This window comes from Lepisosteus oculatus, chromosome 20 (genome assembly GCF_040954835.1).
Source record: "Lepisosteus oculatus isolate fLepOcu1 chromosome 20, fLepOcu1.hap2, whole genome shotgun sequence".
NCBI lineage: Eukaryota > Metazoa > Chordata > Actinopteri > Semionotiformes > Lepisosteidae > Lepisosteus > Lepisosteus oculatus.
Window position 1 is genome coordinate 9837335 of NC_090715.1, and position 20081 is coordinate 9857415.

Here is a 20081-nt window from a genome sequence, read left to right on the forward strand (position 1 = left end):
CACCTCTTCAGGAACCCTTGTCACAGTCAGCTAGTGCCATGATCCAGGTTGTAACAGAAAGAATAAGGTTCTGGATCTTGAGATGAAGTCAAACATGACAAACATGAGATGAGTTTATTGCATGCAAGGAACAATAAAGCCGAAGTCTTGTTTCCCGCAAGAAACAACAAAACCGAAATATTGTTCAAAGTGCCGGGACAAACTTTAGGTTTATATATCCTTTCCTCTCTGCTTCTGACGTCACTGTTGTTATGCTAAAGGGGGGAGGTCATGTGTTTGGCCAGTTTACAGCTTTTTGGCCAAATGGTCAGGGATTAAGTCCCCAGGGGGTTCCCTAGCTCTCCTAGCTCACATCTGGAATCCTTATCAGTTAACCCCCTTTCCTGCCATAAACTCCTGTTGCTTAGAAGTCTAATCTTCATGCAGAAAGGACTTAAAGTTAACATCTTGTATCTTTCTTCAAACCCAAGACCTGGATTCGGGTTCTGAGAACACACATAGCAAAAAAGTTATGGCAGTAGCAGAGAATTGTGGTGCAAACCATTTTTCTATTGCAACATCCTGCTTCAATGGCAGCTCTCGCCAATCTGTTGCAGGATTCAATCCAGTTGGCGCTGTTGTTATGGCATATCTAGAGAGCAACTGGATTTATCATTGTTTGCTTTGGGAGATGATATTAAAAATACTGTGAATGTGTTTCTGGCAGATCTACAAAATCAATCTGTAACACACCCCCGTTGCTCTGCCATGTTTTCGATCTTTGTGCTTTACTTAAGGAGCAATATCAGCATTACTGCATGTCTTTAGTGGCACAACTAAAAAGCAGCAATTTTAAAAAGGCAAGAAAATGACAATGATACTGTTGGGGAAAAAGTGTTTGTCTAGTAAAAAAAAATAGAAAAGAACAGCATACAATAAAAAGCTTACATCCAGATGTAAATCTTTAGTTACAAAAGTGAAGGGGAGTAAAATTTTAAAATGTACAATTTGTCTGCATTGCAACCATGTTGGTGGAAATATTTTTTTAATATTTCAAATGCTAAATCCAAACATATTCTCTATATTTATATATTCATCTGTAAAACCAGTGAGAACTTGTGATTTATCTAAAGGAAGGCTTTGTGAGAGAATAATTTATTGTTATAGAAGACCACATATTTAACTGTAAAATATGAGTCAATGTTCAAGGAAGATTACAAGGAGCTTAAACAGAAAAAGTTCTTATTTCCAAGAGGAAATCTGAATGCATCTTTTTCTGTCAATAATAGCAGACCTTTAAATATTTATCTGCTTTAACACAAAGCAGAAAAATTTCAAGTAAAGGATTTCACCTTGACAGTTATAAAATCTCCCTGGCAGCAGCAAGCATGATAATAGTAGCCAATAAAACATCCAGGAATTTTCCATTTAGATTTTACATGACTGAAACTTCATTCATTTCATGAAGTAATGAAACTTTGCACTCATTCATCTTGTAGTCTTAGAAAACATGAATAGAAATTCTGAAAACCCACAAATAACAATCACACAAGTAACACCTAAGGTGAAACCAATGAAAAACTATTGTATTCGTGACATAATGAATCTCCTGCTTTCTGATTTTACTTGTCTGTAATTATACTGTGATTATACTGTTGAACGAATACATGTAAATGTACAGCGCATTACCAACTAATCCACACACTGAAATATTAAAAGCCTAAAGGTTAATCCTAGCCTACAAAACAGAAAATTGGGACACATTGAGGAAACATGCACAAAACACAATAGCCAAGTATTTTACCAAGTGGCCTGGATCTACTGCAAGAATTATGTGTGTACTGGAATTAGATTGATGTTTGTCTTCATCTTTTTCATTCTATCACATGAAAAAAATGACACTCTTTATGAGTCATACTAGACAGCACGAAAATTGAGATTTTCAAAAATATTAGATACAGTGCTAGGAAAACTTGTCAACCCCTAATTATTGGAAATACAATTTTTTTTACCCTGATACCCTTGTTTAATTGAAAACTTTGTTTTTTTTTCAATTACAAAAAATGTTTGTATTTACCAGTGTACAAAGGTGTACAAAGCAGAAGAAGATAAATAATTGATGATCGGTGTATGTAAAATAATAAGTGAACCATTAGTTTTACTGGCACAATTAAGGTGATGATTAGAATGAGGTGGAAACAAGGGCTGAGTTTGGGCTCAGTCCTTTAATATTCGACGCTTTGTGAGTTTGGTCTTCACCATACAGATCAATGAAAACACGTCATGCCATGGTCAAAAGGGATTTGTATTATCCACAGCATTTGAGCAGTTTAAGCATTTATTTAAACTTCAGCCTCCTTCTTTTATAAAGACTTTCATGAAGGTCTAGTTATGTTTTAAGCCCCCAAAAATATGAGATTACAGACCAACCTTGGAGGTTCACAAATGTATATTTGACACTGTAGCACCTTTAAATAGTTCCTAACTGAAGTTAACGAACTGAAATGCTATTGAAAAGCATACTGTATGTGACTGCTTCTCTAGTCTGCCTCTAGACTGTATCCATTACAAGGAAGTTTTAATGTTATCTCTTTCAGGCTTTCACTCTCATCATTGTCCTTCAGATTATCTACCTTTTTTCGGGAATTTCTGCTGTTTTCTTTGGCACACAGGATAGGAGTCACATACTTTGAGTCACACAGACAATATTTACAGAAACTTAAGCAAGGAGCCCTTGTAATGCATGAGTGGCCAGCATTTTGCATTAACTTTTCAAATCAGCAAACAATATAGACTTGAAATGTAGTGCCAGCAAATACACATTTTGTATTCGCATTTTGGGCATCCACATTTTGTTAGCTGTACAGCACACAGCTATCAGAAATACTTCTCAATATAAGTTTGTAACAACTAAATCTCAGTGAAGTCACCAACTGTTTGTGTAAGAAAATGTATACTGTAGGTCAACAACTATTTGTATAAAACTTGGCTAGTTGTGATTTATTCAAGCAGAAGGGCGATTCATTCTTAGATTAATCAGTATTTAGAGTACTTACATATGAAAAGAATGTCATTAACACATAGATGGAAGAAAGGCTTTAACATTCCAACAAAAGACAAAAGATTGTTCGTAATATTCACATCTTAAAAAAAGAAAAAAAAAGTTTTAATGTTTTATGTGAAGTTGCAAATATGTGTTTGAGAAATAGCAATAGCAATTGCAATTGCTATTCATTCATCCAATTTAATTAGAGACAGGACACCAGTCCATTACAGGGAACACATACTCACACCAGGGCCAGTTTTCCCAGAAGCTCATTTAAACCTACCAGTATGGTTTCAGACTGTGGGAGAAAACCATAATATCCAGAGGAAACCCACACAGACTCAGAGAGAACATACAAACTCCACATGGACAGCACTCTAGGTCCAGAATTGAATCCAGGGCCCCAGTGGTGCGAGGCAACATTGCTAACTCCTGCAATACCATGCTAGCAATTGAATCAGTTGATTTATTAGTTTTATCAATAAAGGCAGGAAAATAATGGATTTAAGGATTTAAAGGTGCTGGACAAATAAACACAAGAAGGTATAACCCAAGTGGTACAGGAAAAATGTCAACCTGTTTTATTTGAGCAAATATTTTGCAGTACAATCACAAAACAAATATGATCACGCAAACAGCAATGACAGCCTTTATACAATTGGAGGTACACTGTGAGATACTGTATAATTCATACTGTAACCCTTAATAAGTCTCTCCTTCTCTTTTGGTACCTTGTCAATGCAGGACTGGTATAAGAAAATACAAACCACATTTCTCAATGGAATAGCGGAACAATTTCTCAATGGAACAGTGATTTGTGAAATACAGGAGAAATGCTGAGAACACAAAGAAATTGAGAAAACCAACTCAAACAGAAATCAGAAAGTCTATACTCAGTAAGGGTAACATGATGGAACTATTACTTGGCTTAAAACATAAACACCAAAAGAAATAAACCCTTCAAGAATTAAATATTAGGAATGACAGGATATGTTATAAAAGGTAAACAGCATCAAAATAATCTACAGTAGTGCTCTTGCCTTTACTAAATACATATGCTATCCATTAATCTGCATTTAATATATTTTTGACTATTGGATATTTCTCTTTTCTCTTTAACTGAAAATATTTGGCTCTTTGATCAGGCTGTTTTAAATACTGTGTTTTAAAACAATTGTATTGCAGTCCACCTATAAATGTTCACAGCCTTTTAAATATACCTTAACCACAATATTGACTTACACTATTTTATGTGCTGTATTTCACTGAGTGGATTTAAAACTTTCAAAGTCTCAGAACCATGAGTACTCATCTATAGAAGAGCTGTCCTTCAGTTTTATACCTGGTGAAAAACGATTACGTGCAAGAGAGGCTTTGGAAAAGCAAGTAAAAAAAAAGATGAATTAAATAATTTATTTTGTTCTGACTGGCCTTTGTAGTATGTTACAGTGCACGGTGAAAGGGATTAGTTATTAAGAAATATCATCGGTGAGTCACACCAGCACGGTTGCACAGTGAGTGCAGTCTGCTTCGTCAGAGTGGTGTGTTCTGTGCAACACACTGTGGTTGAGCCCTTCAAGGTCTGAGCATATTGACTTATTGAAATGGCACCAGCCTCCAAGAAAACTTCGATTCTGGTTCCACATGTATAAATACACAGTACCTGACTGTACTGAGGCTATATCAACAGACTACGGAACAGCTTCTACCTCCAGGCAATAAAACTGCTAAATAGCCAACCTGCAGCTCCTTTAGCAAATCACCTGTAATGGCTACAGGACACATAGGTTTCACTGTATTCAGCATAACTGCACTACTTGAATATATTGCACACACCATGGACACATAGCAGCTCTATTCATATTAAGTTTTATTCCATTTCTATTACATCTATTATCATGTAACCTTATTTTCGTAACCTCAATGTTGTGATTTTTGTGTTTTTGTGATTCTTGTGATTCTTGTGAGCTCGCGGAAAAGACATTTCATTGCCAGCAACTACTGCTGCACACTGTATTGTTGTGCATTTGATAAATAAACTTTGTTTTGATTTGATTTTGATTTGGTAAAGGAATTACCACAGGAGATCTGTCTCCAGTCCTAGTCCTGTGGAGTGCTGTGCTTCCAGGATGTAAGTCTATGCTGTGTCTTAATGACCTGAATCAGCATTATGGATAGAATTGGTGCTTAGCTTTAGAGACCCCAAAAACTTGGAGGCATGCTGCCATCCTCCCTCTCCCACCCCCCAACCAGAACTGGGGGCCCCCGATGTAAGACATTGTCACGATAATTAACAAACAGAAAAGTGTTCACCAATCTACTGTGCTGTGCTTGAAAATTCTTCTAAATCAACAAGTAGAAAAAGCCACTGTTTCTGAGGGTGAATGGCTCTGAACCCACTCCCAATCCGGTTAATTCAAACTCTTCACCAGCACGTTTTTCATCACCCATTCCTGTTTGGCATGGAGGAGATTATTCACGTTCGGAGAGTAATTTGCAATGCATGAAATGAGACCTAGTAAGATATTCATATTGACAATAAATCCTGGAGAAATCAGGAGAGAATTACATTGCTCCCTTTCAGTGCTGCTGAAAACCTCAAGTGCAATTGTTAATGACAGCTGAGGATGAGCTCCTGAAATTGTTTTCTTTGACGTTAAAACTCTTCAGTTACCTATATTTCAAAAAAAAGGTAAAATATGTAAAATAGGTTTAAAAAATCTTGTACATATTTCAGTTAATAGAGTTTATTCTTTTAGAAATGACACTTGTATGTCAAAGTTTTCTCTTCCAGTTCGGATTTTCTGAGTGAGCGTTATAACCTACACTCTGGGGGATCGACTCAACTTTAGAATGCTCGATTGGCAAGAGCTGCCTACTGTATGTGCCTTGTAAACTTCATTCTAATTAATTCCTCCCTGAATACTTGGCAGATAACCAGCTTAAAGGAAAAATAGTTGTGGGGAAAACAAACTTTAAATTTAGACACATTAGCTTGCTAAATCAACTGTCATAAATGGACATTTCTATGCAGAACTGTTATGTTGAAGCATATAAAATAAAGATTATTTATAGATGCATTTTTGCAAATTCATTTTAGTATTTCATTCAACACTTGTAAACTTTCACACAGGCAATTTTTGAAAATCACTGTGAAAAAGGTTTCACAGTAGTTATTTTTCAAATGCTTTTAGTTTGCCATTTTAATTGCTGTAACTTAAATACATTTATATGAAAAGATATTTTGTCGGGTAAATTAAAAAAGAACATGATTACAAAAAAGGAACCATTCACACATTTTAATGTCAATGGTAATAGCTTATTAGTAGTAGCTTAGTAGCTTGATCTATCGACTGATTGAGTGATTGATTAATTTAATTTAATATATAGCTTTTGTTTCAGATATACTGTAGTACATACCCTCGTCAATTCCACTTGTGCCAGAAAGTTGTGTTATTTTTAGAGTATGTTAATACCTTTTGGGATTCTAATTCATAACATCAAATACCCTCATAACCTTTTAATGCTGAAAAAATAAAGTTCCCTGAACCTGTCTGTGAGTAATGTAAATTACATTTATGTAAGATGACAAAACAGTGCCAAGTTTCAAGTCCATTAGCAAAGATACCAATAACTGTCCTGTGAAAATCTTCCACATAACTAATTTATAAGCTCCCTGATGTAAACATGCCTTCCATCATTCTCCCATGTTTGATCAAACACTTCAGTGTTTCTGTTATAAAAGGAGAAAAAAACAATTTATGCAATTCACATATAATGCATTGGGATTTAACATCCTTGACATTTTCTCAAAATTTATGAAACACTTTTTGAAAAAACAGCACCATATTCATATTCCTTCTGCGGCCTTTATATATTTACAAGCATGACTTTCATGATGGTATTGCTCAGTCAGCAGTGTGACCTTCTCGTCAATAGCCATTCTTTTCTGCCATCTCATATCTGAATTTTTTTTTTCTCATCTCTTGCTGTATCTGGCCGCAGCACAACCCTGCATTTGCCCCTAGTGTTTGAACCCTCTCAGCTTGACCAGTCTATTTCTGCCCAGAACACAACGTTCTCTTGACATCTTTCTCCTCTGCACTTGCAAAACAGGAAATATGGCAGCAAGCCTTCCCTAATAGTTGTCTTTCAGCAGAATAGACTGCTATTTCTGTACTGCGTTTTGGCATACTAAAGCTGATCACTTGTAAAATAACTGAGGACAAAAAAATACTGGAATTAAACCAGACATTTTGGGAGAAATGTTCCATAATTTTCGGATGCAGAAGTTTAATTCATAATGATAATACCAAAAAGACATAACACAATGTACTCAATGGTGAAAGAATAATGAAGATTCAGATCACCAGTCAAAAAAAGTAACAAAGCAGTGACCTTAAGTACATTTAAAACTGAGCGCTGGAGGCAGCTGTTTGCCCAAACAGTTGTAGGAGTATGGAACAAGCTACCCACCCATGTTAGTGAAGTTGATACTCTAGATTCAGCTGGATGAGAGCCTTGGATCCATTGGCTACTACCTATTGGGCTAGAAAAGTCAAATGGCCTCTTCTTGTCTGTACGTTTTCTCATGTTTTTCTCTCATTTGTTTCTGGGAAAATTGAATATAAAACAAAAGAACTTAACAGAACAATGGCAGGGTTGAGCAGTATTGTTGGCTGAGTAAATGCACATACGAAAAAATATAGTAGTGAAAGCCAGCAATCATAAAATGATCATCATAGAGGCAGAATAGTTTCACATCCCAGCAGATCAGATCCTTGGCTTCAGTCATCTAGTTAGAGGTGGACAACCCGGCCAGAAGGACAAAGCATGACCGAGCAGTTGCTGAGTTAAGTTTGTGAATGTTGTGGTGGACGGATGTTAGCGCATTGAACACTGGGACGGATGTGACTATGTTAGTATCTAGCAAACTGCAACAGTGATACAGAAGGTTTTATAGTCCGAGTCCAGCCAAGTTCACACTATGTTAATATCATGAATGAGGGTTTATGATTGACTGTCCCCCTTATAGCCAAGTTACTAATCCTGATGAATCACCCTGCTTTTCAGCTGTTCCTGAGGTGTCACATACAACAGCGCGTCTGTTTAAGATTCTCTCAATCCAGGCCAGGAGTAACGACCCCAGCTTGAGTCAGATTTCACCAATCTACAGTCAAAATCCTTATGGTGCACATACCTGTACAGTAGCATAGTTTGCTGCAACCAAATGCTTGATATGTTGTTTTTATATACTCTTAGTACTTATTGCTCTTTAGGTAATTTCACATTCATTCTTCATTATCTTAAAATCTGGCAAGTGTATGACACAACAATGGAACTGCTAGATAAAGTACATAAACATCTGAATGTAACATTTTTACTGTCATATTATTTAAAAAATGCCCTAAAGCCAGTATTACACTCATCCATGCTAAATGCCGGTCTGCATTATACAGTACATATTTAAACTGAAAGTGACATTTTAGCACAGAAGATATCTGGCTTAATCTCTGTTAATGCAGATATTGTTTCCTCTGTTTTTATCTTTTGCCAAAGTTATTATGCAAAGCAAATATTTTCTTAGCAGTTGCCTTAATCTAGGGCGACTTACATTAGCTAGCAGCAAAATTAAAAAAAAATTAAAAATCTAGATATATAGGGAAAACAGACTTGAATCACACCAACAGCTTCTTAGTTTTAAGTTTGTTTAAACTTTGCTTAATCATTCAGAATTGTTTATAATGTAGTTACGAAAATCACATGAATACTTTTTTTTTTAATTGTTAATTTTTAAAAACACTGAATGATTTCTTAATACATTTACTGGAAATGTCTCTCTTAGTCAGGGCACATTGCCCGTTCTTCCAGAAAATTCATTTAGGGAGTGTTTACACCTGCTATGTGGAATTCTGAAATTGTGAAATATGTTGGCGATTTGCTTGGAAAACCTAGCAAAAATTGCTGGAACAACCAATGTTCCAGATTGGTCTTCTGTTCTTGTCCTGTAAATATCCTGGATGTGCAATACTTAAGTGTGTTGTAACCCTGCAGGTATAAAAGTAATTTCCCTGTTGTTAAGAGGACACTTCTTCAGAACACAACGAGGCACTTTAATATCTACAAAGGCTCACAAAATGTGGTATGTACAAATGATTTATTTTCTAAACCAGTTATCAAAATGTTATTTCCAAACAGGCCTGTAGCAATTTTAACCAGGTATTTACAGAAAAAAATACTATTCAATTTGAAACACTAAAATCTTAAAACATTAACGTTTTTGGTTTGTCTATGGAAGTTATATAACATTTGCCATCTGAATATGACAAACTCTATAGTGTATAGTCAATAACATTTACATTTGCCTGCAGCAGTTTTAACAAAGCTTTCAAAAATATTTTAAAATGAATAACAATGTGAAATGTTTTCTTATTCTTGTTTTGTGCGAGAAGAACGAAAACAATTCAATCTGTCCTGAGAATCAGATTTTTCTGTATCAGAAAATACCGTCAGAATAGGACCATTAAGTGCACATAACTAAAGTGATTTCCAAGTACTACATTGGTGTTGATACAGGAGTAGTCCATCTTGGTACTGTATATGTACAATGTTTGCTTGAGAGATTATTATGGAAATATGACAGTGATTTCACATTTGCAGCACGTCCGCTTAAGATTCTTCGTTTCCTTATAATGCTCAGGACAAATTAGTGACAAAGTGTTTATCTGAGTGAGTGTCTATGAAACATGATTGAATTGCTTTCCTACAGGTCATCATCCCTGCCAGCTCTGCTGATGGTTTTGGGTCTCTGTCTCGCAGATAAACCTGACATTCAAGGTAATTAGTTTTGAGCCATAACCTAGTCTGTCAACTAAGAAAATGCAAAAGCTATCATGGTCCCAAATAGACTGTGTCATACGTGTGGGTGATGAGAGGTTTTTGCCTTTTCCTGAACTGCAGGATTATGCTGAACTTTGAACAGGTACTTTTTAAATTTTGCTCTAGTTACAGTAAATCAATAAGAATCTCTGGGGTGTTTTTTCTATTGCAAAGCCCTGCACGAAGAGATTTGTGAATTCAAGTGCATTAAGCTCTTTACAGACTGTAACTGGATATTTCCTTTGTCTCCACTCCTCTTACAGTGGTGCTGCCAATAAACAGAAGCAGAGACAGCTTCTTATTAGCATGCTGCAGCATTTGAGTATCATGTTCTGTTCAAAAGCAGCATTTTGTCTTTTGTTGTACAGTTCAACTGTAGCACATAGCGTGTACTGCAATTACCTTAGGAACAATTGAACACCAGTTCTTACCTAACAATACACATGAAAATGAATAAAATACTTTGTTTCTTTACTGTCTGAAAAGCTATGGGACCTGACGAAAGGCGTGCTAGCTTGTGCTAAATATGTTGTATTCTTCAGAGCAGAGACACCAGGCTCTCTTCCGCTCTCGGCGTATGGTGGGAGGTGTGCTTGCACGCCGCGTCCCCTGGCAGACTCTTGTCACCCTGGGGGACAAGATAATTGGAGGGGGGACGCTGATTGGCAAGCGCTGGGTGCTCACCGCTGGCAGGAACCTCTTCACTAACGCCAGTCGCAACGCCACCCTGTATCAGGCTCCAGCCATTCCTAAGGTGTACCTGAGCATCACTGACCTCAGGGAGAGAGAGGAAACTTTCAACGAGGTCAAGGTGGACCAGGTGAGTCAACACCTTCCAGCTGAACCCCTCGGGCTGGCCGGTTTCAATAACACACATTAACCAAGCTCTGCAGAGCCTCGGAACCTCGCCTTGATGCAAAAAGAAACAAAAAATGCAATAAGGAATTTTAACAGTAAAAAAACTCAAAAACAGTAAATGAACAAGACAGTAAGATCACAGCCTTCTCCAAACAGCAGGTTCAGCAAGTGTGCTATTTGTAGAGAATCTGTTCATTCTTTTCAAACCCAAAAAGTGACTTGCAAAATTTCAGAGGGAATGTGTGAAAGTGGTTTTAAAAGAATGAATCAAAAACAGAGCACTCCAGCTTGCCTTGTGCTTGCTCTGTTGTCTGGACCGTTACGAGTCCTGAAATGGAAGAGAACAAGAATGAGATTGCAGTTTTGAAATTCTTCATCAGAGCCAGTATTAAGTATTATTCTGGTTTATTGCCCTGTATCTGTTCACAATGTGAAACTGGCAGGCCAGGTTTCCGTGTGGTTTAGGTTTTTCCAAAACGATTTTGCCTTCAACGATTTTGAATCAAATCGGAATTATCTGTCAGCTGACCGTCAGAGAGACAGACTGAGACAGCACTGACAGCCTTGTGCAGCCAAGTGAAGATCTCACTTTACCTTTGTTCCAAAGGTGCTCAAAGAAAGAGACAAGCAGAAGCAGTATCTAAAAACAATGCGCTACATTATTCATAATGACGTATTAAAATCCTAACAGAAAGCAGAGTGAATATGGTAATTAGGTTAATAGCACAGGAAAAAATATTTTGTTTCCAAAACTCTACCACCTTGATTTGATTTGAAGAGGAACTCACAAGACATTTATCTCTTTATCCAGACCTGTCTTAAACACAGATCAAAAAAGATCTCTTTCTGCAAATCTGGATTTAGACTGTATTTCCGAGACAATTATCATTACAACTTCCTTTCAGCTGATCAAATGTGGTTAAAAAAAATCAAGAGGCGGGAGCACAATGTGTGAAAATGTTTCAGAGAGTTAAAGACAAGTAACCCACTTGAATTCGGATAACCTCGGCTGTCCCTGTAGCACATGCTTAGAGAAAGAAAAGGCTAATTAATCAAATTATTTTTTTAATACAGGTGTTCCTGCATCCCAATTTCCAGAACACCTCTGACTGGGAGAATGATCTGGCTCTGATCAGGCTGAAGGAGGATTTGTTTTTGGATGGTAATGTGAAGCCCCTCTCCCTGCCAGAAAAGGATTATGCCCTAATGGGCACTCAGGGTGATGTGTCTGGCTGGGGCAGGAATGCTCTCCTTCAGTACTCTAGGCTGCTGAAGACCCTGACATTAACTGTGGCAAACCACACCATGTGTAAGGAAACCTACAGCTCTGGTGGCCAAGTGGTGAGCAGCACTCCGATCGTAGATGATAACATGTTCTGCACGGAGGCCGCCAGCTATCGGGAGGACGTGTGCATTGGAGACGCTGGAGGAGCCTTTGCTGTGCAGGATCCTAAAGATGGGAAAGTGTACGTGGCTGGAGTTCTCTCGTTTGACAAGAGCTGCGCAGTGGAGAGATATGCAGTTTTCATGAAGATCTCGGCGTACGTGCCCTGGATAAAGAGTGTTATTGGACAGCAGTGAGGAAAGTCAACATTACAAAGCAGAGCAGAAAAATAACTTTCACTGCCACTGAGTGGGCAGGCTAAATGTGTTACAGAACACACAATAGGTTATGCTATCCATTATCCTACCATGCTCCTTCTTCATTGACGCTTTACTGTAAACTCTACCGTCAATATTCAGCTCATCTTGCTTTCCTGCGATCTTTCCACATTAATATCTTCCCTTAACCATTGGATTTCTTATTTAAATTTAGTTCTGAAATATTCAGGATCAGAGTCAAAGATGATGAATGACCACCAAATGTTGTAACACACATACGCTACATTTCACTTCTGTTTTGAACTGCAATAAAAGATCAGCTGGTTAGTGTTGTCTCTCCTTTGCTTTTGCATTTATTTCCTTGTTAGTTTAAAAAAAGCAGGTGCCAAAATGCCCATTGTCATCCTCTCGGATTTCACCATACATTTCCAATTGCAGCTTGTTATGTATGTTACAAAATAAAATTCCAAAGTAAAAAAAAAACTGATTTTTGAACTGTTTTTTAGTTGTCACAAACATGTGTTAATCTGCATTATATTTCACATTTGGACTTTTCATGGGTCTGAGTCCATATTAACAGCCACCCCCCTAGGTGTAGTAAGTGCTTTTCCCTCAGTCAGTATCTCTGAATAAACAGCTATGAGTGCCATTTGCTCAGCATGAAAAAAAAACGTCTGCCTGAAGAATGAGCTCTGTCTGGAAACATCTGAGCCTTTTATAATTAATGTAAATTAAAAATGAACCATCTTGCAAAGTCTTCCTTCTGCTTTGTTCATCTTCAATTTTAAATCAAATTCCATTAACAGCTTTTCAAGGCTCATTTGTATATTTCATGATGTTAAGCAATAAGTCAGAAGGAGTTACAGGAGTTTACAATAAATGTAAAATCAGGTAATTCACACTCTGCATGACAAGAGGGGAAAAACATGCTTTAGATGACAAATTGAATTCAGGAAGGAGAAACAAGAGAAAAGGTTTTCTTACAAGAGGCAGCAGATCCAGTGCCAAACAACCAGAAGAAAGTTCTTCATAGAATTTTAATTTGGGGAAAAGGAAAATTGTGCAGCTTTGAAAAGAGAGCAGCTATATGATAATAGCGAAAAGGTGACAAATAAGCCTTTGCACAGTATAAGATATATACATATTTTAAAAAATCACAGTTACTATCTAAATATAGGCCTCTGATACATTCAAAGAGTTCAGGCTGAAAACAGATTTAGACAGGGGTGCCGTTCCACTGGTGAGCATTACAATCCGTTCTCTAAGTTTCGCAATTTATGATGTGAATTTCACAGCACATGGACCTAAGACCTAGGTTTGAAAAGAGTCCATTGCCCTACCAATGCTGCTAATTAAGAGACAGCTTCCACTAGCAAGAAAAGGCTATATTGTGTAATACAGTGCCTTGCGAAAGTATTCGGCCCCCTTGAACTTTTCAACCTTTTGCCACATTTCAGGCTTCAAACATAAAGATATAAATTTTTTATTTTATGTGAAGAATCACCAACAAGTGGGACACAATTGTGAAGTGGAACGAAATCTATTGGATTTTTGAAATTTTTTTAACTAATAAAAAAATGAAAAGTGGGGCGTGCAAAATTATTCGGCCCCTTTACTTTCAGTGCAGCAAACTCACTCCAGAAGTTCAGCAAGGATCTCTGAATGATCCAATGTTGTCCTAAATGACTGATGGTGATAAATAGAATCCACCTGTGTGTATTCAAGTCTCTGTATAAATGCACCTGCTCTGTGATAGTCTCAAGGTTCTGTTGAAAGCGCAGAGAGCATCATGAAGACCAAGGAACACACCAGGCAGGTCCGTAATACTGTTGTGGAGAAGTTTAAAGCCGGATTTGGATACAAAAAGATTTCCCAAGCTTCAAACATCCCAAGGAGCACTGTGCAAGCGATCATCTTGAAATGGAAGGAGTATCAGACCACTGCAAATCTACCAAGACCTGGCCGTCCCTCTAAACTTTCAGCTCAGACAAGGAGAAGACTGATCAGAGATGCAGCCAAGAGGCCCATGATCACTCTGGATGAACTGCAGAGAACTACAGCTGAGGTGGGAGAGTCTGTCCATAGGACAACAATCAGTCTTACACTGCACAAATCTGGCCTTTATGGAAGAGTGGCAAGAAGAAAGCCATTTCTCAAAGATATCCATAAAAAGTCTCGTCTAAAGTTTGCCACAAGCCACCTGGGAGACACCCCAAACATGTGGAAGAAGGTGCTCTGGTCAGATGAAACCAAAATCGAACTTTTTGGCCACAATGCAAAACGATATGTTTGGCGTAAAAGCAACACAGCTCATCACCCTCAACACACCATCCCCACTGTCAAACATGGTGGTGGCAGCATCATGGTTTGGGCCTGCTTTTCTTCAGCAGGGACAGGGAAGATGGTTAAAATTGAGGGGAAGATGGATGCAGCCAAATACAGGACCATTCTGGATGAAAACCTGTTGGAGTCTGGGAAACTGGGACGGAGATTTATCTTCCAACAAGACAATGATCCCAAACATACAGCAAAATCTACAAAGGAATGGTTCACAAATAAACGTATCCAGGTGTTTGAATGGCCAAGTCAAAGTCCAGACCTGAATCCAATCGAGAATCTGTGGAAAGAGCTGAAAACTGCTGTTCACAAACGCTCTCCATCCAACCTCACTGAGCTCGAGCTGTTTTGGAAGGAAGAATGGGCAAGAATTTCAGTCTCTCGATGTGCAAAACTGATAGAGACATACCCCAAGCGACTTGCAGCTGTAATCGCAGCAAAAGGTGGCTCTACAAAGTATTAACGCAAGGGGGCCGAATAATTTTGCACGCCCCACTTTTCATTTTTTTATTAGTTAAAAAAGTTTCAAAAATCCAATAGATTTCGTTCCACTTCACAATTGTGTCCCACTTGTTGGTGATTCTTCACATAAAATAAAAAATGTATATCTTTATGTTTGAAGCCTGAAATGTGGCAAAAGGTTGAAAAGTTCAAGGGGGCCGAATACTTTCGCAAGGCACTGTATATAACCAAATGTTTCCTCACTGTTATGCAGGTAAAGAGCAAAGGTTTTTATAAGAAAAGCCCATACAAACCTCGGTCATATTTATTGCTTTTGGAAATCCCTATCACAAACAAGATGATCAATGTGATTAAAGTCACATTTTGCTTGAAAGAAAATTTAAAGCACATCATGAGAAAAAACGTCAACACTATGCTGAAGCCAAAACACACTGAAATATTTTTGGCATGAGCATTCTGTTCTCCTGGACTTTCTTTTTCCATTTCTTCCAAATTCTAAAATATAATTTAATTTAAACAGTCGAATAACCTACCCTTTTAATTTACAATCTTCCACGATGTATGAAAACGTTTTTGTCTTGTTCTTGCAGAGAATCTTTGTTATTGTAATAACTAGTGCCTCTGCCACATTTGTGAGCGTAAATGTTCTTAATTTTTTTTCATTTTAAGATGTTGCATCTGGTTTTAATGTTTAAGTGTGTTAAAAGTTATTTCTTCACCTTATTGGAATTAACAGATGTACCGTATATGTGCATACTGGTAATCATAAACATTTTGTTCTCTTAAAAACAAAGATAGGAGAACATAAGAATGTTTAGTTAAAAAACTACATTATAATCATATTTTTCAATTGCACTCATATATCCTACTTACTAGCAGCAAGGCATCTTAATTACGCATACGCTCTTGAAATAATTGAAAGGGAGCAACTGGCTCTTACAACTGGTAGATTAGGCACTTCAGTGGTTAAAGTTCATTATAATAGAGTTCCAAGCTCAACACCCTACTCCACTACTGCTTTACTGTGTCTCACCTTGAGGAGTAAATGGAACTTGCTGGTGCTTGAGCTAGGCTTAAAACTGTTCCCATTACACAACTGACTCTGTGACAGCAGCTATTGATTCTCTCCCATCGTCTCGAAGGTACCCTAGATCAAAGTGTCAGCCGAATGACTAAATCATTCTCTCATTGAAAATGATCCCAATGAAAATAGAAATGAAAGTGCTTTATTGAAAGTGCCTCTAAGATGTGAAGTTCTTGAACAGAGAGGACTAGATCTATTCCATATACTAGCGAATGACATCCGAAAAATAAGAACTGACAAATAGCCAACCACTACTAAACTTTCCCATCATAGAAATTAGTGAGGTTGTGTTGGGATGCACATACAGTAACGGGTTCTAGTTACATTGTTTCTGTTCATTTCATTAAATTATTCAGTTCTTGGATACTGGCAACACTGAAAAGCAGGGGCAGAACCAAGAACTAAGAACAGAAAAGAGCATTAGCTCAAGGTTATTCAGATAGAAATAAGAAAATATACAGAGTGAAAAAGGTAGTCAAGATAACTGTGTATACCCAGTCAACAAACCACATGCTGCAGTCATTCTATTCATGCTACAAACATAATATAGAGGTCAAAATGCATCCTCCATTTTCACATTGCTTGTGTTTTCTTTAACAATTTAGAATAGAATTTCATACCTTTATCTATGCAGTTCTACACTTCATAAACTGCTACCAAGAGTTTTTTTCAGTCTTTCTCTGTTTTTGAAAAACCAATGCTGCAGCTTTTTAGGGGTTTGAGAAGGATTTTTTCTTTCTTAGGTCTTTCCCCTTATGTTTTCAAGCCACTATAAACATGAAAGATGGATTTCTGGTTAATGAAATATAAATGTGTAATCATACATTTGCAATATAAACATATGTAGCAATACAAAAACACTTGGAGAAAGAGACATTGGATAAAAATTGAAAAAATGGTGCTCACAGCTCCCACAGGTTTGCAGAATAGAGTGTCCTATCTCCTGTACAAGAAATGCAGTGATCGGCCATTACCCTCACATCACATCTCAAAAGAACAATGAAAAACAGTAATTGAAGCAGAAGAGAGAAAAAAACAGGGAAAAGCTACATCGGCCATTTTGAAAACATAGAGACTAAGCTGAGTTTCAATCTTGTGATTGAAGGACAAAAAATATCAGGTCTGATGGGGCCATTCATTTTGGTACAAGGCAGTGGTCTAAAATCAGCAGATCGCTCTTCTGCCATGAGTTATGCATTCCAGAAGTGACGAATTCCAAAGAATGTGGATGGATTTTAAATAAGCACTTTAAATGCTAAGTAGCAGTCAGACAGAAAGGCAACAATGGAGAATAATCTTTCAAGGGTCAGAGCCTATTAGCCATCTTTAAATCATGCCCTGTTTATCATCTGGGGAAAGTGAAACTGGTCCGGCCAAGCAAATCTTTTCGCTCGGCTTAGAAACTCGGCTGGAGTGAGGACAAGAAATCACCACTTTGCACAAGACCTAAATGAGTCACTTGTGAACAAAAGCTATAATGACTGACTGACAACACACACAAAAACATCAGGATGCATACTGTATATCCAGAATGTATAAATTGATAAAGAGCAGTCTTGCTGAGATCTAAGATACACACAGATCTCTGCCGCTGAAGTGTATTAGTAGTATATTATCTGTATCTGTAAAACAATAAAAAAGTGTAGATTTAAAAAAGGTTTAATGAGGACAGCATTTTTCATGTTTTTCTTGAAAAAACAAATGCATTATTTGGAAGATCTTTTTTTACCTGACCCTACTTTGTGTCTCTATTTTTTTTTCTTATTTTCTTAATTTTTATTCAGAGGCAAACATGGCTAAATGGATAAATCAATCAAACACGGATATATCAAGCTCCTTCACAGGGGAAATATGAACCTTATAGACATTATAATAGTATTGGGCTAAGAGATACAACGAAACATTTAAAACTGAGTAACTAAAAATAATGTGCAAATGTCACATTCAATTATTTTTTAAATGTATTCATTGTAATGGTATTATGTTGAAAGATTTTGATTCATTTGCATATGATTTGTCTAAGGCAATTTTTAGACAAATCCTAGAAAAAAAAACAAAATTGTAACATGAAACAGACTGAGTGATTTTTTAATTCCTGTAAAACTGCATTTCCCTTGAGCTCTCTAGTGTTGGGATTCAACAAAATCCGAAGATCACCTCCGCTAAACTGAAATTAATTGAAACAATTTGCTGTACTGAGCTTAGAGAATACCCTGCTAAAGGTATTTGTGTCTGGAATCAAAGAAAATCATTTGAATTCCTATCAGTGAAGGATTGAGGAGAACAGAAAACAGTAAATCATAATCCATTCCTTCTGGCCATCATTTGACTTTGTCAAGAACTTACTCTTTGCTTTTTGCTTAGTTTTTTTTTTGGCGGGAGTCACCACTCAGATTTTGCAACGTGGGGCAGTCAGTGTTCTCAAGATCATTACGTTTAGATTTTTCCCATAACTCGAAGCAAATCCAAAAAGCTTTATTTTGCTTTTGTAGAATCGAAAAGAGAACAAGGCATGAGATTGAAAACTATAAACTATAAAACAGCATTCAGTAGAGAATGGGTTCAGCCTTCAGAGTGAAAATGCAGGTTGAAGCTTTCCACTTCAATGACAAGAACTAAATGGCCAACTCAACTGTCTTTTTCAGGAGTAAGATGTTTGGAATCAAGCTTTGAAAAGTAGCTTCATTTCATACATCACAGGGTCAGATTCCCACATGACCTTTGAGGAGAAACTTGATGGCAACAGGCCTGTGTAGGCTTGGGGGTGGAGCCCCAGCCTAACCTGGGTGTTTCTGCAAGAGAAGTACAGCTCTGCTTTGTGTCTGCCTGGAGGGTTCAGAAAAAACACATCTTCTCTCTCTAGAGTACTGTTGGTGTTTCAAACTCAGTTCCTCTGGGTTTCCTTAAAACCATCAGTTACATAGGTGGTTAGGACCTAGGCAGTGTTCTGTTGCCTAGTCAAGAACTGTATAGTGATCTTTAAGGAGGTGACAACACCTTCTGTATCAGGCTCAGAGGGGCTCAGCTACACAAGGTATGAAGTGGAAGATGATGGACACAACTACAATTTAAGAGAAAGACCATTTACATTTTTTACTGCCTTGGGGTATGAAAAACAATAAGATTTAGCCTCTTTGAAGGCCAGTGAATTGTGAAAAAAAATATCCAACGCAGACCCTTTATTGGCAGTAATTTAGTTCAGACCTAGAGCAGATTCTAAATTCTTATGTGTTTCTCTGCATGAAGGCCTATGGGAATTTTGGTAAAGCACTAATAAAGCATAAACAGCTCATGTTTGGCATATTTCTTACTGAATGTAGAGGTGGGAATTGTGTGTTTCTGTTAACCCAATACTCCCAATCCATAAAAAAAAACTAATTTATAGTTTCCTTTCTTTGGAAAACCTTTTCTAGATTAGGAAAAGAAGCACAAAAGAGAACCGAAGACTTCAGTTATTGAAACTGGTTCTACTAAAATCTAAATTATTTAAATGAGAACTTCAGGCGAACAGATCCATTGTGTAAGAATGTTCATTTTGCACTTGAATGTGGAGATAAAGTTCTCTATTTGTTTCACTTTCCCAGGTGAGCCGAAGATCAGAACTTCCCTGGATGAAAAGGCCTGTTTTTAGTAGAAATGGTGGAACTATTTCTTCATATTTGTGGAAATGTAAAAAATCCAAAGACAATGAAATAGGTCTTCAAAACCAAAAATAATTATTGTTCTGTTCAAACACCATGGTCCTTTTACAATGGTTTTGTATAATAATTGTCATTACAGTGCATTCAGTACACACAGTCCTTGGAAAACAGTTAGAACAGCCAAAATCAATGT

General features: G+C 37.2%; 1 protein-coding gene across 1 annotated transcript; it reads left to right on the top strand.

Annotated features, from left to right (window-relative positions):
- Window positions 1–9060: 9060 nt before the first annotated feature.
- Window positions 9061–12691, top strand: hp (haptoglobin). The gene is made up of 4 exons (XM_006641341.3): window positions 9061–9167; window positions 9795–9862; window positions 10447–10724; window positions 11837–12691. Exons 1-4 carry the CDS (start codon window positions 9163–9165, stop codon window positions 12341–12343), a joined length of 858 nt encoding a protein of 285 aa, XP_006641404.3. The 5' UTR covers window positions 9061–9162; the 3' UTR covers window positions 12344–12691.
- Window positions 12692–20081: the final 7390 nt, after the last annotated feature.